General features: G+C 51.0%; 1 protein-coding gene across 1 annotated transcript in view; it reads left to right on the top strand.

Moving 5' to 3' along the window:
• The window catches only part of LOC119970440 (aminopeptidase Q-like), a 239,078-nt gene that overhangs the window by 59,315 nt on the left and 165,393 nt on the right, over positions 1-14,370 (top strand). The window contains exons 3-4 of the mRNA XM_038805049.1: positions 7,463-7,599; positions 11,291-11,417. Coding sequence (XP_038660977.1) covers positions 7,463-7,599; positions 11,291-11,417 — 264 coding nt within the window. The remainder of the gene's footprint in view (positions 1-7,462; positions 7,600-11,290; positions 11,418-14,370) is intronic.

Genomic DNA, 14,370 nt, shown 5'->3' with positions numbered 1-14,370 from the left:
TCCGGGACAGCACGGTGGCACAGTGGTTAGCACTGCTACCTCATGGCGCTGAGTCCCAGGTTCGATCCTGGCTGTGGGTCACTGCCTGTGTGGAGTTTGCACATCCTCGCCCTGTTTGTGTGGGTTTCGCCCCCACAATCCAAAAGATGTGCAGGGTGTGGTGATATGCATCACTGTAAATACACAAGGGGTTAATGTAAATACACTGCAACTAAGTAAATACTAGAGGGAGCACCAGAGATGTTATTACATGCAGACATACAGCTAATGAACACATAGAATAGGACACGACCAATGGGTAGTCAAGATACCCAGAGGTGACACTACCACAAGGGGGCAACCCTTATGAAAGGACAGGGCACACATGCTCTTTCTCTTTCCACAGGCGACACGTAGTGAGAAGGACAGGGGAAGATCAGAGCATCACACCCACCGCATTGTTTGAGGCAGACTGGTTAGTTAGATTGAGTTACTATAGCAAGATTAGCAGGAGAGTCAAACTCAAGGAGGAGAATTGTTAACTGTTCAATAAATGTGTTAAGCCTATCTCCAAGTCTGAACCTTCCTTTGTCAGAGTATACATCAAGGAAGCAGCTTATGCTACATGAAGAAGCATAACACAACACAGGGTAGGTGGATTGGCCATTCTAATTTGTCCCTTAATTGGAAAAATGAATTGGGTACTTTAACTTTATTAAAAAAAACTCTGCTTCTCTCCATAGATGCTGCTTGACTGTAGAAATGTTGGGTTCCCCAAATACTGCCAAAGAAGGACTTGTACAAACAATACTTTATTCACTAGCTGAGCAGCTACTCCATACTTGTGTTCTTCCCATGCTCTGGGAGAACTCCCATGTTTCCGTCACGTGATCACTCAGTCGATATTGACTTTCTGACTATTTCCAATCTGGGGATTGCCTAAGTTCATTCACCTTCCACACATTTGCAAAAGCATTCTCCTTTACTAAAGTCAAGCTCTTGGGGAAGGATTCTCCGCTGGCGGGATTCTCCGTTGCTCCGACAGCGTACCCACACCCCCAAGTTTCCCTGCGGCGTTGGGTGGCCACAATTGGAAATCCCATTGGCAGGTGGCGGGAATGGAGAATCCCACTGCCAGCGAGGGCACGCCGCTGAGGAACACACGGCTGGCAGACCGGAGAATCCTGCCCTTGCTCTTTGGGCTGCATAAAAGTGGGGTCAGTGAGCCATGATTAGGTGTTCAATGATGTTCATGCAGGCCAATTATTGTTAGTCAATAAGCTGCTGGACCTTTTTCTCCTCCTATCAACCAAATATGGCCTCATAACAACCCACAATGGAAGCTGGTGAATTCCCCTTCAGACTGCATAAACTTTCGGAATCCATTTAATGATAACACAATGATGCGCATATGTTCCTTATTAATGCTGAAACCGACAGTTTGAAAAATGCACTTCACTATTCGAGTATTGTGTAAGAATATCATGGCAGTCTTTGTGCATGAGGCAGTTTTTGCCGTCCCATATTTAGTGTTGCAATGGCTTGACTCCCACAAATAAAACAGTCACTATTGCAAAACATATGCCCAGAACATTACACAAAAATGCTGATATTGTTAAAAAAAAGTTTAAATGCACTTAAGTAGTAACAAAGTCAGTTGGATTACAATAATTTGACTTCAGCATACAAAAGCAATTTACAAGCAGAGTACTAACAGCAGACAGCATATGTAGACATGTTCTGTTTATTGTACTAATGAAAAGACAAAACTACTTATGTTTTATTCTTCCTTAGTGATGTGCCATCAATTGTACGAGAGACGAGTTGCTTTACAAAAGTCAGGCTTTAATAAACTAGAACATAGCCCTGCGATCGTCTACAATAAAATGGACGACCGCCGGGCGTTTGACTATTTATACCTTGGCAATGGAGGCGTGGTTAACTCAGCCTCTTGACCAATCGGTCGAGAGGCACAGGACCGACCAGGGCCAATGGTAAGCCGGTGTTCTGCCCCAATGGCAGACAGGTATGCAAATCATATCACCACATTCACCCCTTGCGGAGAAGGAAGCCGGGGGGGGGGGGGGTATGAACGCGAGCCGGGGTGGGGGGGGGGGGGGGGGGGGGGGGGGGAGAGAACTGGTGATATGAGTAGCAGCCGGGAGGATAAAAATTTTCTCTCCTTTCTTTTATCGAATTTTGGGGCTTCCCACTGGCCCGGACAAGAAGCGGTATGTACACAAAGTCCATGGAGCTGTCGAACTTTAGAACGATTCGATCAGTCTTTTTGTGGCCCGTGACGTTCTGGCAGACCGCCGCAGTGGAGGAGTTGACGTCAGGTCGGCCGATGGTGGTGGTTCCGCTGACGTCCTGGAGTCCGGGAGCGATGGTCCTTGAACAGTCTCCGTCACCCAAGCTGGCTTTGGAGACGCCATGGATGGGGAAAGGGGAACCTGAGTGGGGCGCTGGGGGGGAAAAAACAGGGGGGGGTCTGTGGTGGAGGGGGGGAAGGCCGCACGCCGCGGGTGCCAGGTCCCGGAGGGAGACCGTGTCCTGTCGACCGTCGGGGTACTCCACATACGCGTACTGCGGGTTAGCGTGGAGTAACTGGACTTGTTCCACTAACGGGTCGGACTTGTGCACCCGCACATGCTTCCGGAGCAAGATGGGTCCGGGGGTGACCAGACACGTCGGGAGAGGGGATCCGGAGGATGACTTCCTGGGGAAAACAAGAAGACGTTCATGAGGTGTCTGATAGTTGCGGTACAGAAGAGTGAGCCGATAGAATGTAGGGCATCGGGGATCACCTCTTGCCATCGGGAAATAGGGAGATCTCTGGACCGAAGGGCCAGTAGTATGGTCTTCCAGATGGTACCATTCTCCCGCTCGACCTGTCCGTTACCCTGGGGGTTATAGCTGGTCGTCCTGCTAGAGGCAATGCCCCTGTTGAGCAGGAATTGACGCAGCTCGTCGCTCATAAAGGAGGACCCCCGATCGCTGTGAATGTACGTGGGGTAGCCGAACAGGGAGAAGACGGAGAGGAGTGCCTTAATGACGGTTGATGTGGTCATGTCGGGGCAGGGAATGGCGAAGGGGAAGCGGGAGAATTCGTCAATTACCGTCAGGAAGTAAATGTTGCGGTTGTTAGAGGGAAGGGGCCCCTTGAAGTCAATGCTGAGACGTTCGAAGGGGCGGGATGCTTTGATCAGGTGTGCGCGCTCGGGGCGGTAGAAGTGCGGTTTGCACTCTGCGCAGATGTGGCAGTCACGGGTTACTGTCCTGACTTCCGTGATGGAGAAAGGCAGGTTGCGGGCCTTAATGAAATAGTAGAGGCGGGTCACCCCTGGATGGCAGAGGTCCGCGTGGAGGGAGTGGAGGCGGTCTATCTGCACGCTGGCGCATGTACTGCGGGACAGGGCATCAGGAGGCTCATTGAGCTTCCCAGGACGATACAAGATCTCATAGTTGTACGTGGCCAACTCGATCCGCCACCGTAAGATCTTGTCATTCTTGATCTTGCCCCTTTGTGCATTATCAAACATGAAGGCTACTGACCGTTGGTCTGTGAGGAGGGTAAACCTCCTGCCGGCCAAATAGTTCCTCCAATGTCGCACCGCTTCGACTATGGCCTGGGCTTCCTTTTCCACAGAGGGGTGGCGGAGTTCAGAAGCCTGGAGGGTTCTGGAGGAGAAGGCCACGGGTCTGCCCGCTTGGTTCAGGGTGGCCGCCAGAGCAACTTCTGATGCGTCGCTTTCGACCTGGAAGGGGAGGGACTCGTCGATGGTGCGCATCGTGGCCTTTGCGATGTCCGCTTTGATGCGGCTAAAGGCCTGGCAGGCCTCTGTCGACGGCGGGAAGGTCGTGGTTTGAATGAGGGGACAGGCCTTGTCAGCGTAGTTGGGAACCCATTGGGCGTAGTATGCGAAGAACCCCAGGCAGCGTTTGAGGGATTTTGGGGTATTGGGGAGAGGGAGTTCCATCAGGGGGCGCATGCGTTCGGGGTCGGGGCCTATCACTCCGTTACGCACAACGTAGCCGAGGATGGCTAGATGGTCGGTGCTAAACACGCACTTATCCTTATTGTATGTGAGGTTAAGGAGTGTAGCGGTTTGGAGGAATTGCTGGAGGTTGGCGTCATGGTCCTGCTGGTCGTGGCCGCAGATGGTGACATTATCAAGATACGGGAAGGTAGCCCGTAATCCGTACTTGTCGACCATTCGGTCCATCTCCCGTTGGATGACCGAGACCCCATTTGTGACACCAAATGGAACCCTAAGGAAGTGGTAGAGGCGCCCATCTGCCTCAAACGCGGTGTATTTGCGGTCACTCGCGCGGATGGGGAGCTGGTGATAAGCGGACTTAAGGTCCACAGTGGAGAAGACCTTGTATTTCGCGATCTCGTTTACCATGGTGGAAATACGGGGGAGAGGATACGCGTCCAGTTGCGTAAACCGGTTGATGGTCTGGCTATAGTCGATGACCATCCGGTTTTTCTCCCCAGTCCGGACCACCAGCACTTGGGCTCGCCAGGGACTGTTGCTGGCCTCGATGACCCCTTCCGTCAGCAGCCTCTGGACCTCGGACCTGATGAAGGACCGGTCCTGGGCGCTGTACCGTCTGCCCCGTGTCGCAACGGGTTTGCAATCGGGGGTGAGATTAGCAAACAAGGAGGGGGGGTCCACTTTGAGGGACACGAGGCTTCAGACAGTGGGGGGGGGGGGGGGGGGGGTATAGGGCCGCCGAATTAGAAGGTCAAGCTCTGCAGGTTGCACTGGAAGTCCAGTCCTAGGAGTGCCGGTGCGCAAAGGTCAGGGAGGACAAGGAATTTATAATTTTTAAAAACCTTCCCCTGGACCGTGAGGTCCGCGATGCAGCACCCGGTGATGTGGACGGAGTGCGAACCTGAGGCTAACCCGATTTTGTGTTTTACCGGATGGACAGGGAGCGCGCAGCGTCTTACCGTGTCAGGGTGAACAAAGCTTTCCGTGCTCCCGGAGTAGAGCAGGCAGCCCGTTTCATGGCCGTTGAGGTGGATCAGCGTTGTCGTTTTGGCGAGCATGCGTGGACGTGACTGGTCGAGCTGAATGGCCGCGAGTCGTGGAGAAAATCCGTATCCATCGTCGCCATCCGAGTCGATGCTGGAAGAACCTTGCGTGCCAGTCCCGGAAGGCAGTGGCCAGGAACCGCACGTGGGGTCGGGATCCCAAGATGGCAGCGCCCAGGACCCGCACGTAGAGTCGGCGCCCCAAGATGGCGGCGCCCAGGACCCGCACGTGGAGTCGGCGCCCCAAGATGGCGGCGCCCAGGACCCGCACGTGGAGTCAGCGCCCCAAGATGGTGGCGCCCATGGGGCCCTCGTGGTCGCTGGGGGCGGGGCTAGTGGTGCCGGCGAGCCGAGTGGAGCGGCTGCGAGCGGGGGAGGTGAGGCGCGCAGGCCGGGCGCGGGGGCCCGGGGGCGGGGGGGGGGGAGACTCGCGCGGCTGGCAGGCAGGGACCGGGAGGGCCCGGAGAGGCATGCAGGTTGGGTGCCGGGGCCCGGGGGCGGGGGGGGGAAGACTCGCGCGGCGGTTAGGCAGGGACCGGGAGGGCCCGGAGAGGCGCGCAGGTCGGCCGCCGGGGCGCGAGCTGGGAGGAGCTCGGTGCGCTGGAGTGGCCCCGGAGGTGAGAGAGAGGCGAGCAGGCCAGGCGCGGGGTCCTGGGGCGGGGGGGGGAGAGTATTGCGCGATGGCTAAGAGGGGATCGGGAGGGTCCGGGGGAGAGAGAGGCGCACAGGCCGGTCGCAGGGGCCCGGGGACGGGGGGGGGGAGAGTGTTGCGTGGCGTCCAGAAGAGCCGCAGCCACCGTTTTGGCCTGGCAGACCGTGGAGTAGTGGCCCTTCTTCCCGCAGCTCTTACAGAGGGCGGAGCTGGCTGGGCAGCGCGGCCGTTTCGCGAACCCGCAAAAGTAGCAGCGGGGCCCAGTGAACTTGTCGGGGCGTCCCGCGGCACAGGCCTGAGGGAGGTCGGGAGCGGCAGATGGCGGTGGGGAAGCGTGCCAGGAGGCCTGGCTGGGGTCATAGGCGCGGGCGTTTTGATCGGCGACCTCCAGGGAGGTGGAGAGAGTCCGTGCCTCAGTTAAGCTGAGGTCGTCTCCAGCATCCGCTGGCGGATAGCGGGGGACTGTATCCCAGCCACGTAAGCGTCTCTGATCAGTAGTTCCATGTGCTCCGTAGCTGAGACTGCGACGCAGGAGCAATTCCTCCCCAGGGTAGCGAGGGCCCGGTAAAATTGGTTTAGTGACTCACCGGGGAGCTGCAGTCTGGTGGCCAGCAGATGTCGGGCGAATACCCTGTTGACTGGTTTAATGAATTGTCCCTTTAGCTTTAGTATTGCTTCATCATAATCCGTTTCTTCTTTGATTATTGCATAGGCGTCGATACCCACGCTGGAGTGGAGGACGTGCAGCTTCTGTGCCACGGTGGGGGGGGGTGGTTGTAGATGCCAGGTATCCTTCGAGGCATGTCAGCCAAAGTTGGAAAAGTTCTGCAGAGTTCGGAGTTTGCGGGCTGATGCGGAGGCATTCGGGCTTGAACCGGAACTCCATCTTCAAAGTTGTAGTTTATTAAATTGATGTGCCATCAATTGTACGAGAGACGAGTTGCTTTACAAAAGTCAGGCTTTAATAAACTAGAACATAGCCCTGCGATCGTCTACAATAAAATGGACGACCGCCGGGCGTTTGACTATTTATACCTCGGCAATGGAGGCGTGGTTAACTCAGTCTCTCGACCAATCGGTCGAGAGGCACATGACCGACCAGGGCCAATGGTAAGCCGGTGTTCTGCCCCAATGGCAGACAGGTATGCAAATCATATCACCACACTTAGCAAACTGGAGTTTTCCCTTTTCCCTTCAATTGATTCTCTTATAGCACATTCCTTTATCTGATAATCTCTAGACTAATTCTGAGTGTCTTATCTATGTAATACGCATTGTGTGCATCAGCAACCTCCAACCTTACTGCAACAGTTGACCTTCCCTTGTTGTTATAAAAGTTACAGTCTGGAAGCTTCTGTTGGCAGAACTTTGAGTTTCAGCCCCAAGGCCTTGTTTGTAAATGGGTCAATCACAAACACGCTCACTGTTGCTAGGATAATCTTTAACTCTCCACCTTCCCTCACCCCAACCCTGCCCCCACCACCCCGCCACTCTCATGTCAACATCTGGTGTACCGGTTGACATGCTATCATTGTAATAATAGCTAATTTATTATCAGTGTATTTCTGTTTTGGATTAAGCAACCACAAATTCCTTCAGAACATCATAAAAACCCCAGGTTTCCATCACACCTGCTGCAAAGTCAGGCATTTCCTTTAAAAAAATAAGTCTGCCCGAGACCAAACCTATGAGTACTAACAGATGTATAACAGTTTGTATATTGCCAGCTTTTACACCAGTGCAGAAGTAATAGGAAACGACTCAACTTGAATGTTTTAAATTTTTAGATGTTTCTGAAAGACTGGACAAGGATGGTAAATGGAAGGTTACAACATTTAACACCAGTGTGAAGATGTCTACCTATGTAACTGCTTTTGCTATTTGTGATTATGATTACGTTAACACAACTTACAACGGCATAGAGGTAACTATCAATGACAGTGGTATATTTCTATGAGGATTATTTGTATGTTTTTTGTGTCAGAAATTACCTCTGCCAGATAAATGATACATTTAAATCAAATTAGATGAATGGAAATACATGTTTCTGAATTAGTTCAGCAGCTTTTTAATGGAAGCCATTTTGAGGAAAACTTAAAAAAGAATAAAAAGGGTAGATTGATAGAGATTAATGCACATGGAGCCAGGGAGAAAATGGCGAAAAGGATAACTAATTGGGGTTCAAATAAACAAAGCACGAGTATTGGTGAAGGTATTGGTTGGCAGCACGGTAGCACAGTGGTTCGCACAGTTGCTTCACCGTTCCAGGGTCCAAGGTTCGATCACCGGCTTGGGTCACTGTCTCTGTGGAGTCTGCATGTTCTCCCCGTGTCTGCGTGGGTTTCCTCCGGTTGCTCCTGTTTCTTACCACAAGTCCCGAAAGACATGCTGTTACATGAATTGGACATTCTGAATTCTCCCTCTGTGTACCCGAACAGGCGCTGGAATGTGGCGACTAGCGGATTTTCACAGTAACTTCATTGCAGTGTTGGTATAAGCCCACTTGTGACAATAAAGATTATTCTTATTATTTAAAGGGTAGCTATCCAGATTGGAAGAAGGTAGAAAGTATTCTTCCACAAGAATCAGTGCTGGACCACAAATGATTAGTAATTTACATTAATGACCTGTACATGGGAACAGGTAACTCAACATCAATTTTTATCTACGATATTAAACTGCGGGGCACAGCTGGCATTCAGGAAAAATGCAACATTTTTTAGGAACCTTGAATACTGGGCAGTCAAATGCAAGTGAACTTGAATTTTGATAAATTTGAGAGGATGAATTTTGGTAGAAAAAAATAGAAAGAACGACCATATCTTAGAAAATAAGAAACTAAATGGATAAGAGGGGTAGCAAGATCAATTGGGATATAGGTAAATAATTAAAGGCAGCATCAAAGGTCAGCAAAGCAATTATAATGCTAGCTGTACTGATCCCGAAATATGTGCTTGTTAGGTGAATTGGACATTCTGAATTCTCCCTCCGTGTACCCGAACAGGCGCCAGAATGTGGTGACTAGGGGATTTTCACAGTAACTTCATTGCAGCGTTAATGTAAGCCTACTTGTGCCACAAATAAAGATTATTATTATTATTAATTCTAGAGATGTAGAATTCAAAATTAGTGAAGCTATGTTGCGTAGGAACATGGTCAGGCCACACTGATAGAATTGTGCACAATCTGCTGTCCGTACTAAAGCACAAAAATCTAAGCTGAAACCGAGTTCAGTACTGAGGGAATGCGACATTCCTGTCTTTCTGGTGATACATTAAACCAAGCCCTCTCAGGTGATCATAAAAGATCCCATGACACAATTTTGAAGCAGAGTCCCTGGGTATCTGGCTAATGTTCATTCCTCAATCAACATTAAAAGTACAGATTACCTGTCCATCATCATATTGTCTGTGGAACCTTGCTGTGCACAAATTGTCTGCCACGTTCCCTACATTGTAACAGTGCCGACACTTCAAAAATAATTATTTGGCTGTTAAGCAATGTGAGGCACCCTGAGGTCATAAATGCAAGTCTTTTATTCAGTAGAAAGGAACAAGGAAAGTGCAAAAATGATTTAAGAGAATGAGGTCAGAACTGAGAGGTTAAATCTTTTTGGGAAAGATTGAAAAGGTTGAGGACCTTTCCTTTAGAAAAGAGAAGACTTAGAGATGATTTAATACTTATGTCCTGAATTGTTGTAAAGACAGAGAGCCTCTTCATTGTTACGAAGCTGGCTGCAGAGGGTCAAATCCAGAAGTCCTGACCCTGAACATAACACCTACCATTTTCATTGGGGAATGGGGGCGGGCTGGAACATGTGTATCTGTGGTTCATGGCGGGAGCTACACATGTTAAAGTGCAGCTCCCTCAGGCTAATCTGATTTTTGCTGATGGTATGTGCACTTTAGGCCTGCTAAGGGAAAGCCTAAAGCTGTTAGAGTTGTTTGGAGAAGTAGAGGACTCTTTTGGATATGTCCCAGTTCATCCCGTTGATAGTTAAGTGACATTTGGGATGTAAGGTAGTCTTTTAGGACACCATTGGAGGTTAGATGCCCTTGAATGCATGAATGTGCATAAAAAATCTTAAACTCATTAGAACTGTCCAGCTCATTGGAACTGTAACAATGAACTGGCAAAAGGAGATTCTGAGCTTCAAGGTTTTTAAAACTTCTCCCCTTTAAAGATTTAGGAAAATAGGAACAGAGGATTGTAGAGGAGGAATGGGTCATTTGGCGTTTCAGACTTGCTCTGTCATTCAATAAGATTATGGCTGATTTGGCTGTTGTCTCAATTCCACTTTCCTGTCTGCCTCCATACCCCTTGACTCCCTATCAAAAATCTGTCTAACTCAGCTTTGAATAAAATCAATGAAACAGCCTCCACCATTCCCAGCGGAAGATAATCCCACTTACCACTGACCTCCTGAGGGAAAAGAATTCTCCTCAACTCAGTCTTAATCTCTTATTCTTGAACTGCGTGCCACAGTTCGAGTCTCCCCCACAAATGAAAACATCGTCCCTATACCTATTCTATCAAGTCCCCTCAGAATCTTGAATGTTTCAATATGATCACCTGCTATTCTTCTAAACCCCTGTGGATATTGGCCTAACCTGGTGAACCTTTCTTTACAGGATAAGTCCTTCATCATAGGGATGAGCCAAGTGAACTTTCTTGGTTCCGCTTCCAGCACAATTATTTATTTTTTCCAATAAGGAAACTATACACAGTATTCCTGATGTGGTGTTACCAGTACCCTGTACAGCTGCAGTAAAATAGATGCAGTAAAACATTTCTACTTTAATATTCCATTCCCCTTGCAATAATTGCTCCATTAACATCTTTCTGCGCTGTATATCCTGTGCTGTATATCCTGTGTTGTATATCCTGTGTTGTATATTCTGTGCTGTATATCCTGTGCTGTATATCCTGTGCTGTATATCCTGTGCTGTATATCCTGCGTTGTATATCCTGTGTTGTATATTCTGTGCTGTATGTTCTATCCTGTACATCCTGTGTAATTCTGTGCAATATTGACTGCCACAACATCCGGACCTCCAAGCAATTTCCAACAAATAAAATAATTTTGAAGTGCAGTCCCTGCCGTGTGACAAGTTCGAATTAATAGAGATAGCAAATCAATCAATAAGAACAAAGAATTACATAAGTCATAGAACATAGAACAGTACAGCACAGAACAGGCCCTTCGGCCCTCAATGTTGTGCCAAGCCATGATCACCCTACTCAAACCCACGTATCCACCCTTTTCCCCGTAACCCAACAACCCCCCCCCCCCCCCTTAACCTTACTTTTATTAGGACACTACGGGCAATTTAGCATGGCCAATCCACCTAACCCGCACATCTTTGGACTGTGGGAGGAAACCGGAGCACCCGGAGGAAACCCACGCACACAGGGGGAGGACGTGCAGACTGCACACAGACAGTGACCCAGCCGGGAATCGAACCTGGGACCCTGGAGCTGTGAAGCATTTATGCTAACCACCATGCTACCCTGCTGCCCCAGAAAGGAAATTTTCCTAAGTTTTATTATGAATTCAAAATTTTTATTAAAAGTTACTTATAGATATTTTACTGTAAATTCAATGACTTTTTCAGATTCGTGTTTGGGCAGATAAAGCAAGCATATCAAAAGGTGAAGCTGACTTTGCATTAAACGTAACAGGTCCAATACTTGCATACTTTGAAGAGTATTATAATCTGAGTTACCCCCTCCCCAAATTAGGTAAGTCACTTATCTTATATTTATATCACTCATAATTCTGACTAAGGCCAGAGCTGCAGCATAAACTAAAGTGACTTGATTAATTCTATCTGTCTGTCTCTATCTATTATTGGGAATCCTTCCATAACTCCTCCGCTGTTCCTCAAAGGGAAAAGCAGTGTGTGCAAAGATACTCAAAATTAAAAAATATAAAGTGCATTATACAATCACAATTGTTTCAGTATTCCAGGGTTTTGTGTAAAAAGTAATGTCCAATCCATTTTATCTCCTGGGTCTCATCAAAATTAGTCAAATCTGACTCCTACTCGAAGTTCTCGGCTTTAACCTGATGGTTATGGACAGGAACAACCGACGGCATTCTCCGTTTCATAAAGTGTTGACACCGGGACTGAATCGGTATACTTCTACCACATTAGATTAGCATCAGTCCTGGAGCAATTCATGATCCGTTAATGGGCCAACGCCAGCACCACATGGAACTCAACTGATTCCAATGAAAATCAGTGTCTGATTCAACAGGGGTCGGGATTACCACTCGAGAGGCTGACAAGCTGCAGCCGCAGATAAGCACTCCACTCCCCACCAACACTCATCCCAGCCAACAAGATGGCAACACAAAGAGCGGCACCCCGGTTTGCGGACGCAATACTCGAGACCCTGCTGGACGCCGTGGAGAGGCAGGCCACCCTGTTTCCCGGGGGAGGGGGTGGGAAGGAGGCTGCCACCTGCCGTGGTACATCACAACACCAGGCCTGGACACAGGTGGCAGAGGCCATGAGTGCTGTGGGTCCCACCACCAGGATCGGACAGTAGTACCTGAAGAAGATGCACAACCTCCTCAGGGCAGCCAGGGTGAGAAGGCAATACCGTGTTCCTGACACCAAAGCCCATCCCACTCCCCCATAATCCCAACCCCCACCCTCCCCTCCCGACCCGGAGGGCGACCAAATCCACTTGCTCGCACCCCACCCCAAACCATATTCCAGCACACATACCGCCCGCCATGGCCGGATGCCCTGGCCACAAAGACCACCAGCTGCCCAGCCACTGTACTGCAAGCATCCGACTGCCTAACACTGTGCATTTTGTGACTCCCCCCGCCAGGAGAAGGTGTGCATAACCGCAGAGTGAGAATGAAGACTGGAGGGGGATCACCAGACCTGCGGCCCCTCACCATCGTGAAGCAGCGGGCACTGGACTTGGCCGGTGGGTCTGGAAAGAGGGAAGTCACCGAGGTGGAGATCAGCAATGGAGAGCCAAGTTGGGTTGCAGGGTCCCTGTGGCACATGTGGCATTACCCCCATACTACCCCCTCACCACCCGCACCACCCCTTCATCACGCTCACACCACTCCCCTCACCACCCCCTTCCCCACCCTCACACTACCCCCTCACCACCCACATCACCCCCTGCCCACCCCCTCACCACTCCCACACCACCTCTTCACCAAACCCTCACCACCCCCTCAGCACTCCCATACCACCCCCTCACCACCCCACACCATGCCCACACAACCCCCTCACCATCCCCACATCACTCGCACAACCCCCTCACCACCCCTCATCACTCCCACACCACCCCCTTATCACCCACACACCACGACACTCCCCCCACACCACCCACCACCCCAATCCGTGATCCAATCATGTGTCATGTATTATGTCTTACAGGATCACCTGGTGATGAGACGGGCCCTTCTAGTGTCCCCCGCCACAATCCCAGCCCCAGGCAGATTCCAGCGATGAAACAGCAATGACTGGTGAACAGAGCCCCCAAACATCAGCCCGGGACACCCCCTGGAGCATCATTCCGGGGACGACACCGACTTACCGTCACAGCTGTCCCCAAAACCCTCCACCATCCCAGAGACACTCACCTCGGTTGGCCATGTTGTGAAGAGGCTCCTGGGGTATCGTCTGGTGCACAACAGTTGGGTATAGCGGTACATCAGGTGGAGGTAGGAACCCCCTAGGGGGCAGACAGTTGATAGATGGCCCGACCCCAGGGATTAGCTGCCGTCCAAGGTGGGACTCAGGCTTCTGGGAAGGCGGTCCTATCGATAATAGAGATGCTGACACATAACCAGCGACTATATGAGGGACTGCCAGGAACTATCCAGTGCCTTGAGGTGCAGTTGGAGGAGTCCAACTGCCTCCATGGGGCAGGAGGTGGTGCTGTGCTGTCCAGGCCAACACTGCATGGTTGTTGTCAGTGGTGGAAGCTCTGGAGGCAAAGATATTGACAATGGCTCAGGATGCCCAAGGCCAGGGGCACTGTGTGCCGGCAGTGGCCGAGCCACAGGACAGGGCTGCCCTATCACAACTATGTTCAGAGCCACCTGGACATTGGAGTGGCCCTCCAGAGCTTGGCCCAATCACAGTGGGTTATGGCTGGCTGCTGGCTGACGGAGCCTCCCAGAGGGAGGTGGCCCAGTCCCTGTGCTCCATGGCCGCGAGCATGTAGAGCCCTGGTCAAGACGAGAGTGGGCCTCTACTCTGGCAGGACTGGCAGTGGTAGTCCCCTGGGGAGACCCAGGGGTTCAGTCTAGCCACATCTCCATCCTTTAGAGAAGCCCGGGGCCATTGGGCACCCTGAGTAGGAGGAAGTGATGGGGCCCGTGCCGGTGCTCCCTGCAGGGGAGGTGCCAGAACACCACACCCCTTCAGACTTCCCCTATGCCCCCTTAGTCTCTGGCGCACCTGAGCGGGCAGAACAGTGTGGTACCACACCAGCTGGGACACCCAAGTGACTGCCGGGCCCGTCCAGGCCCGGTCGCTCCAAAGAATGGCCGGCAAATGGGACCCAGGTTACAGGACGGGAATACGCAGCAGGTGGCCTCCACTCCTGATATACCACTGCTTGGAGATCCACCTAGATATAGGGTTATGGCCTGTAAGGCCAGAAAGGTAGACACCAATTATGTTGGCACGGGTGCAACACATAGGGCAGTCAT

Source organism: Scyliorhinus canicula, chromosome 8, assembly GCF_902713615.1.
Source record: "Scyliorhinus canicula chromosome 8, sScyCan1.1, whole genome shotgun sequence".
Taxonomy (NCBI): domain Eukaryota; kingdom Metazoa; phylum Chordata; class Chondrichthyes; order Carcharhiniformes; family Scyliorhinidae; genus Scyliorhinus; species Scyliorhinus canicula.
Note: the sequence above shows the minus strand (reverse complement) of the source record. Positions and strands in the feature narration are given on the sequence as shown.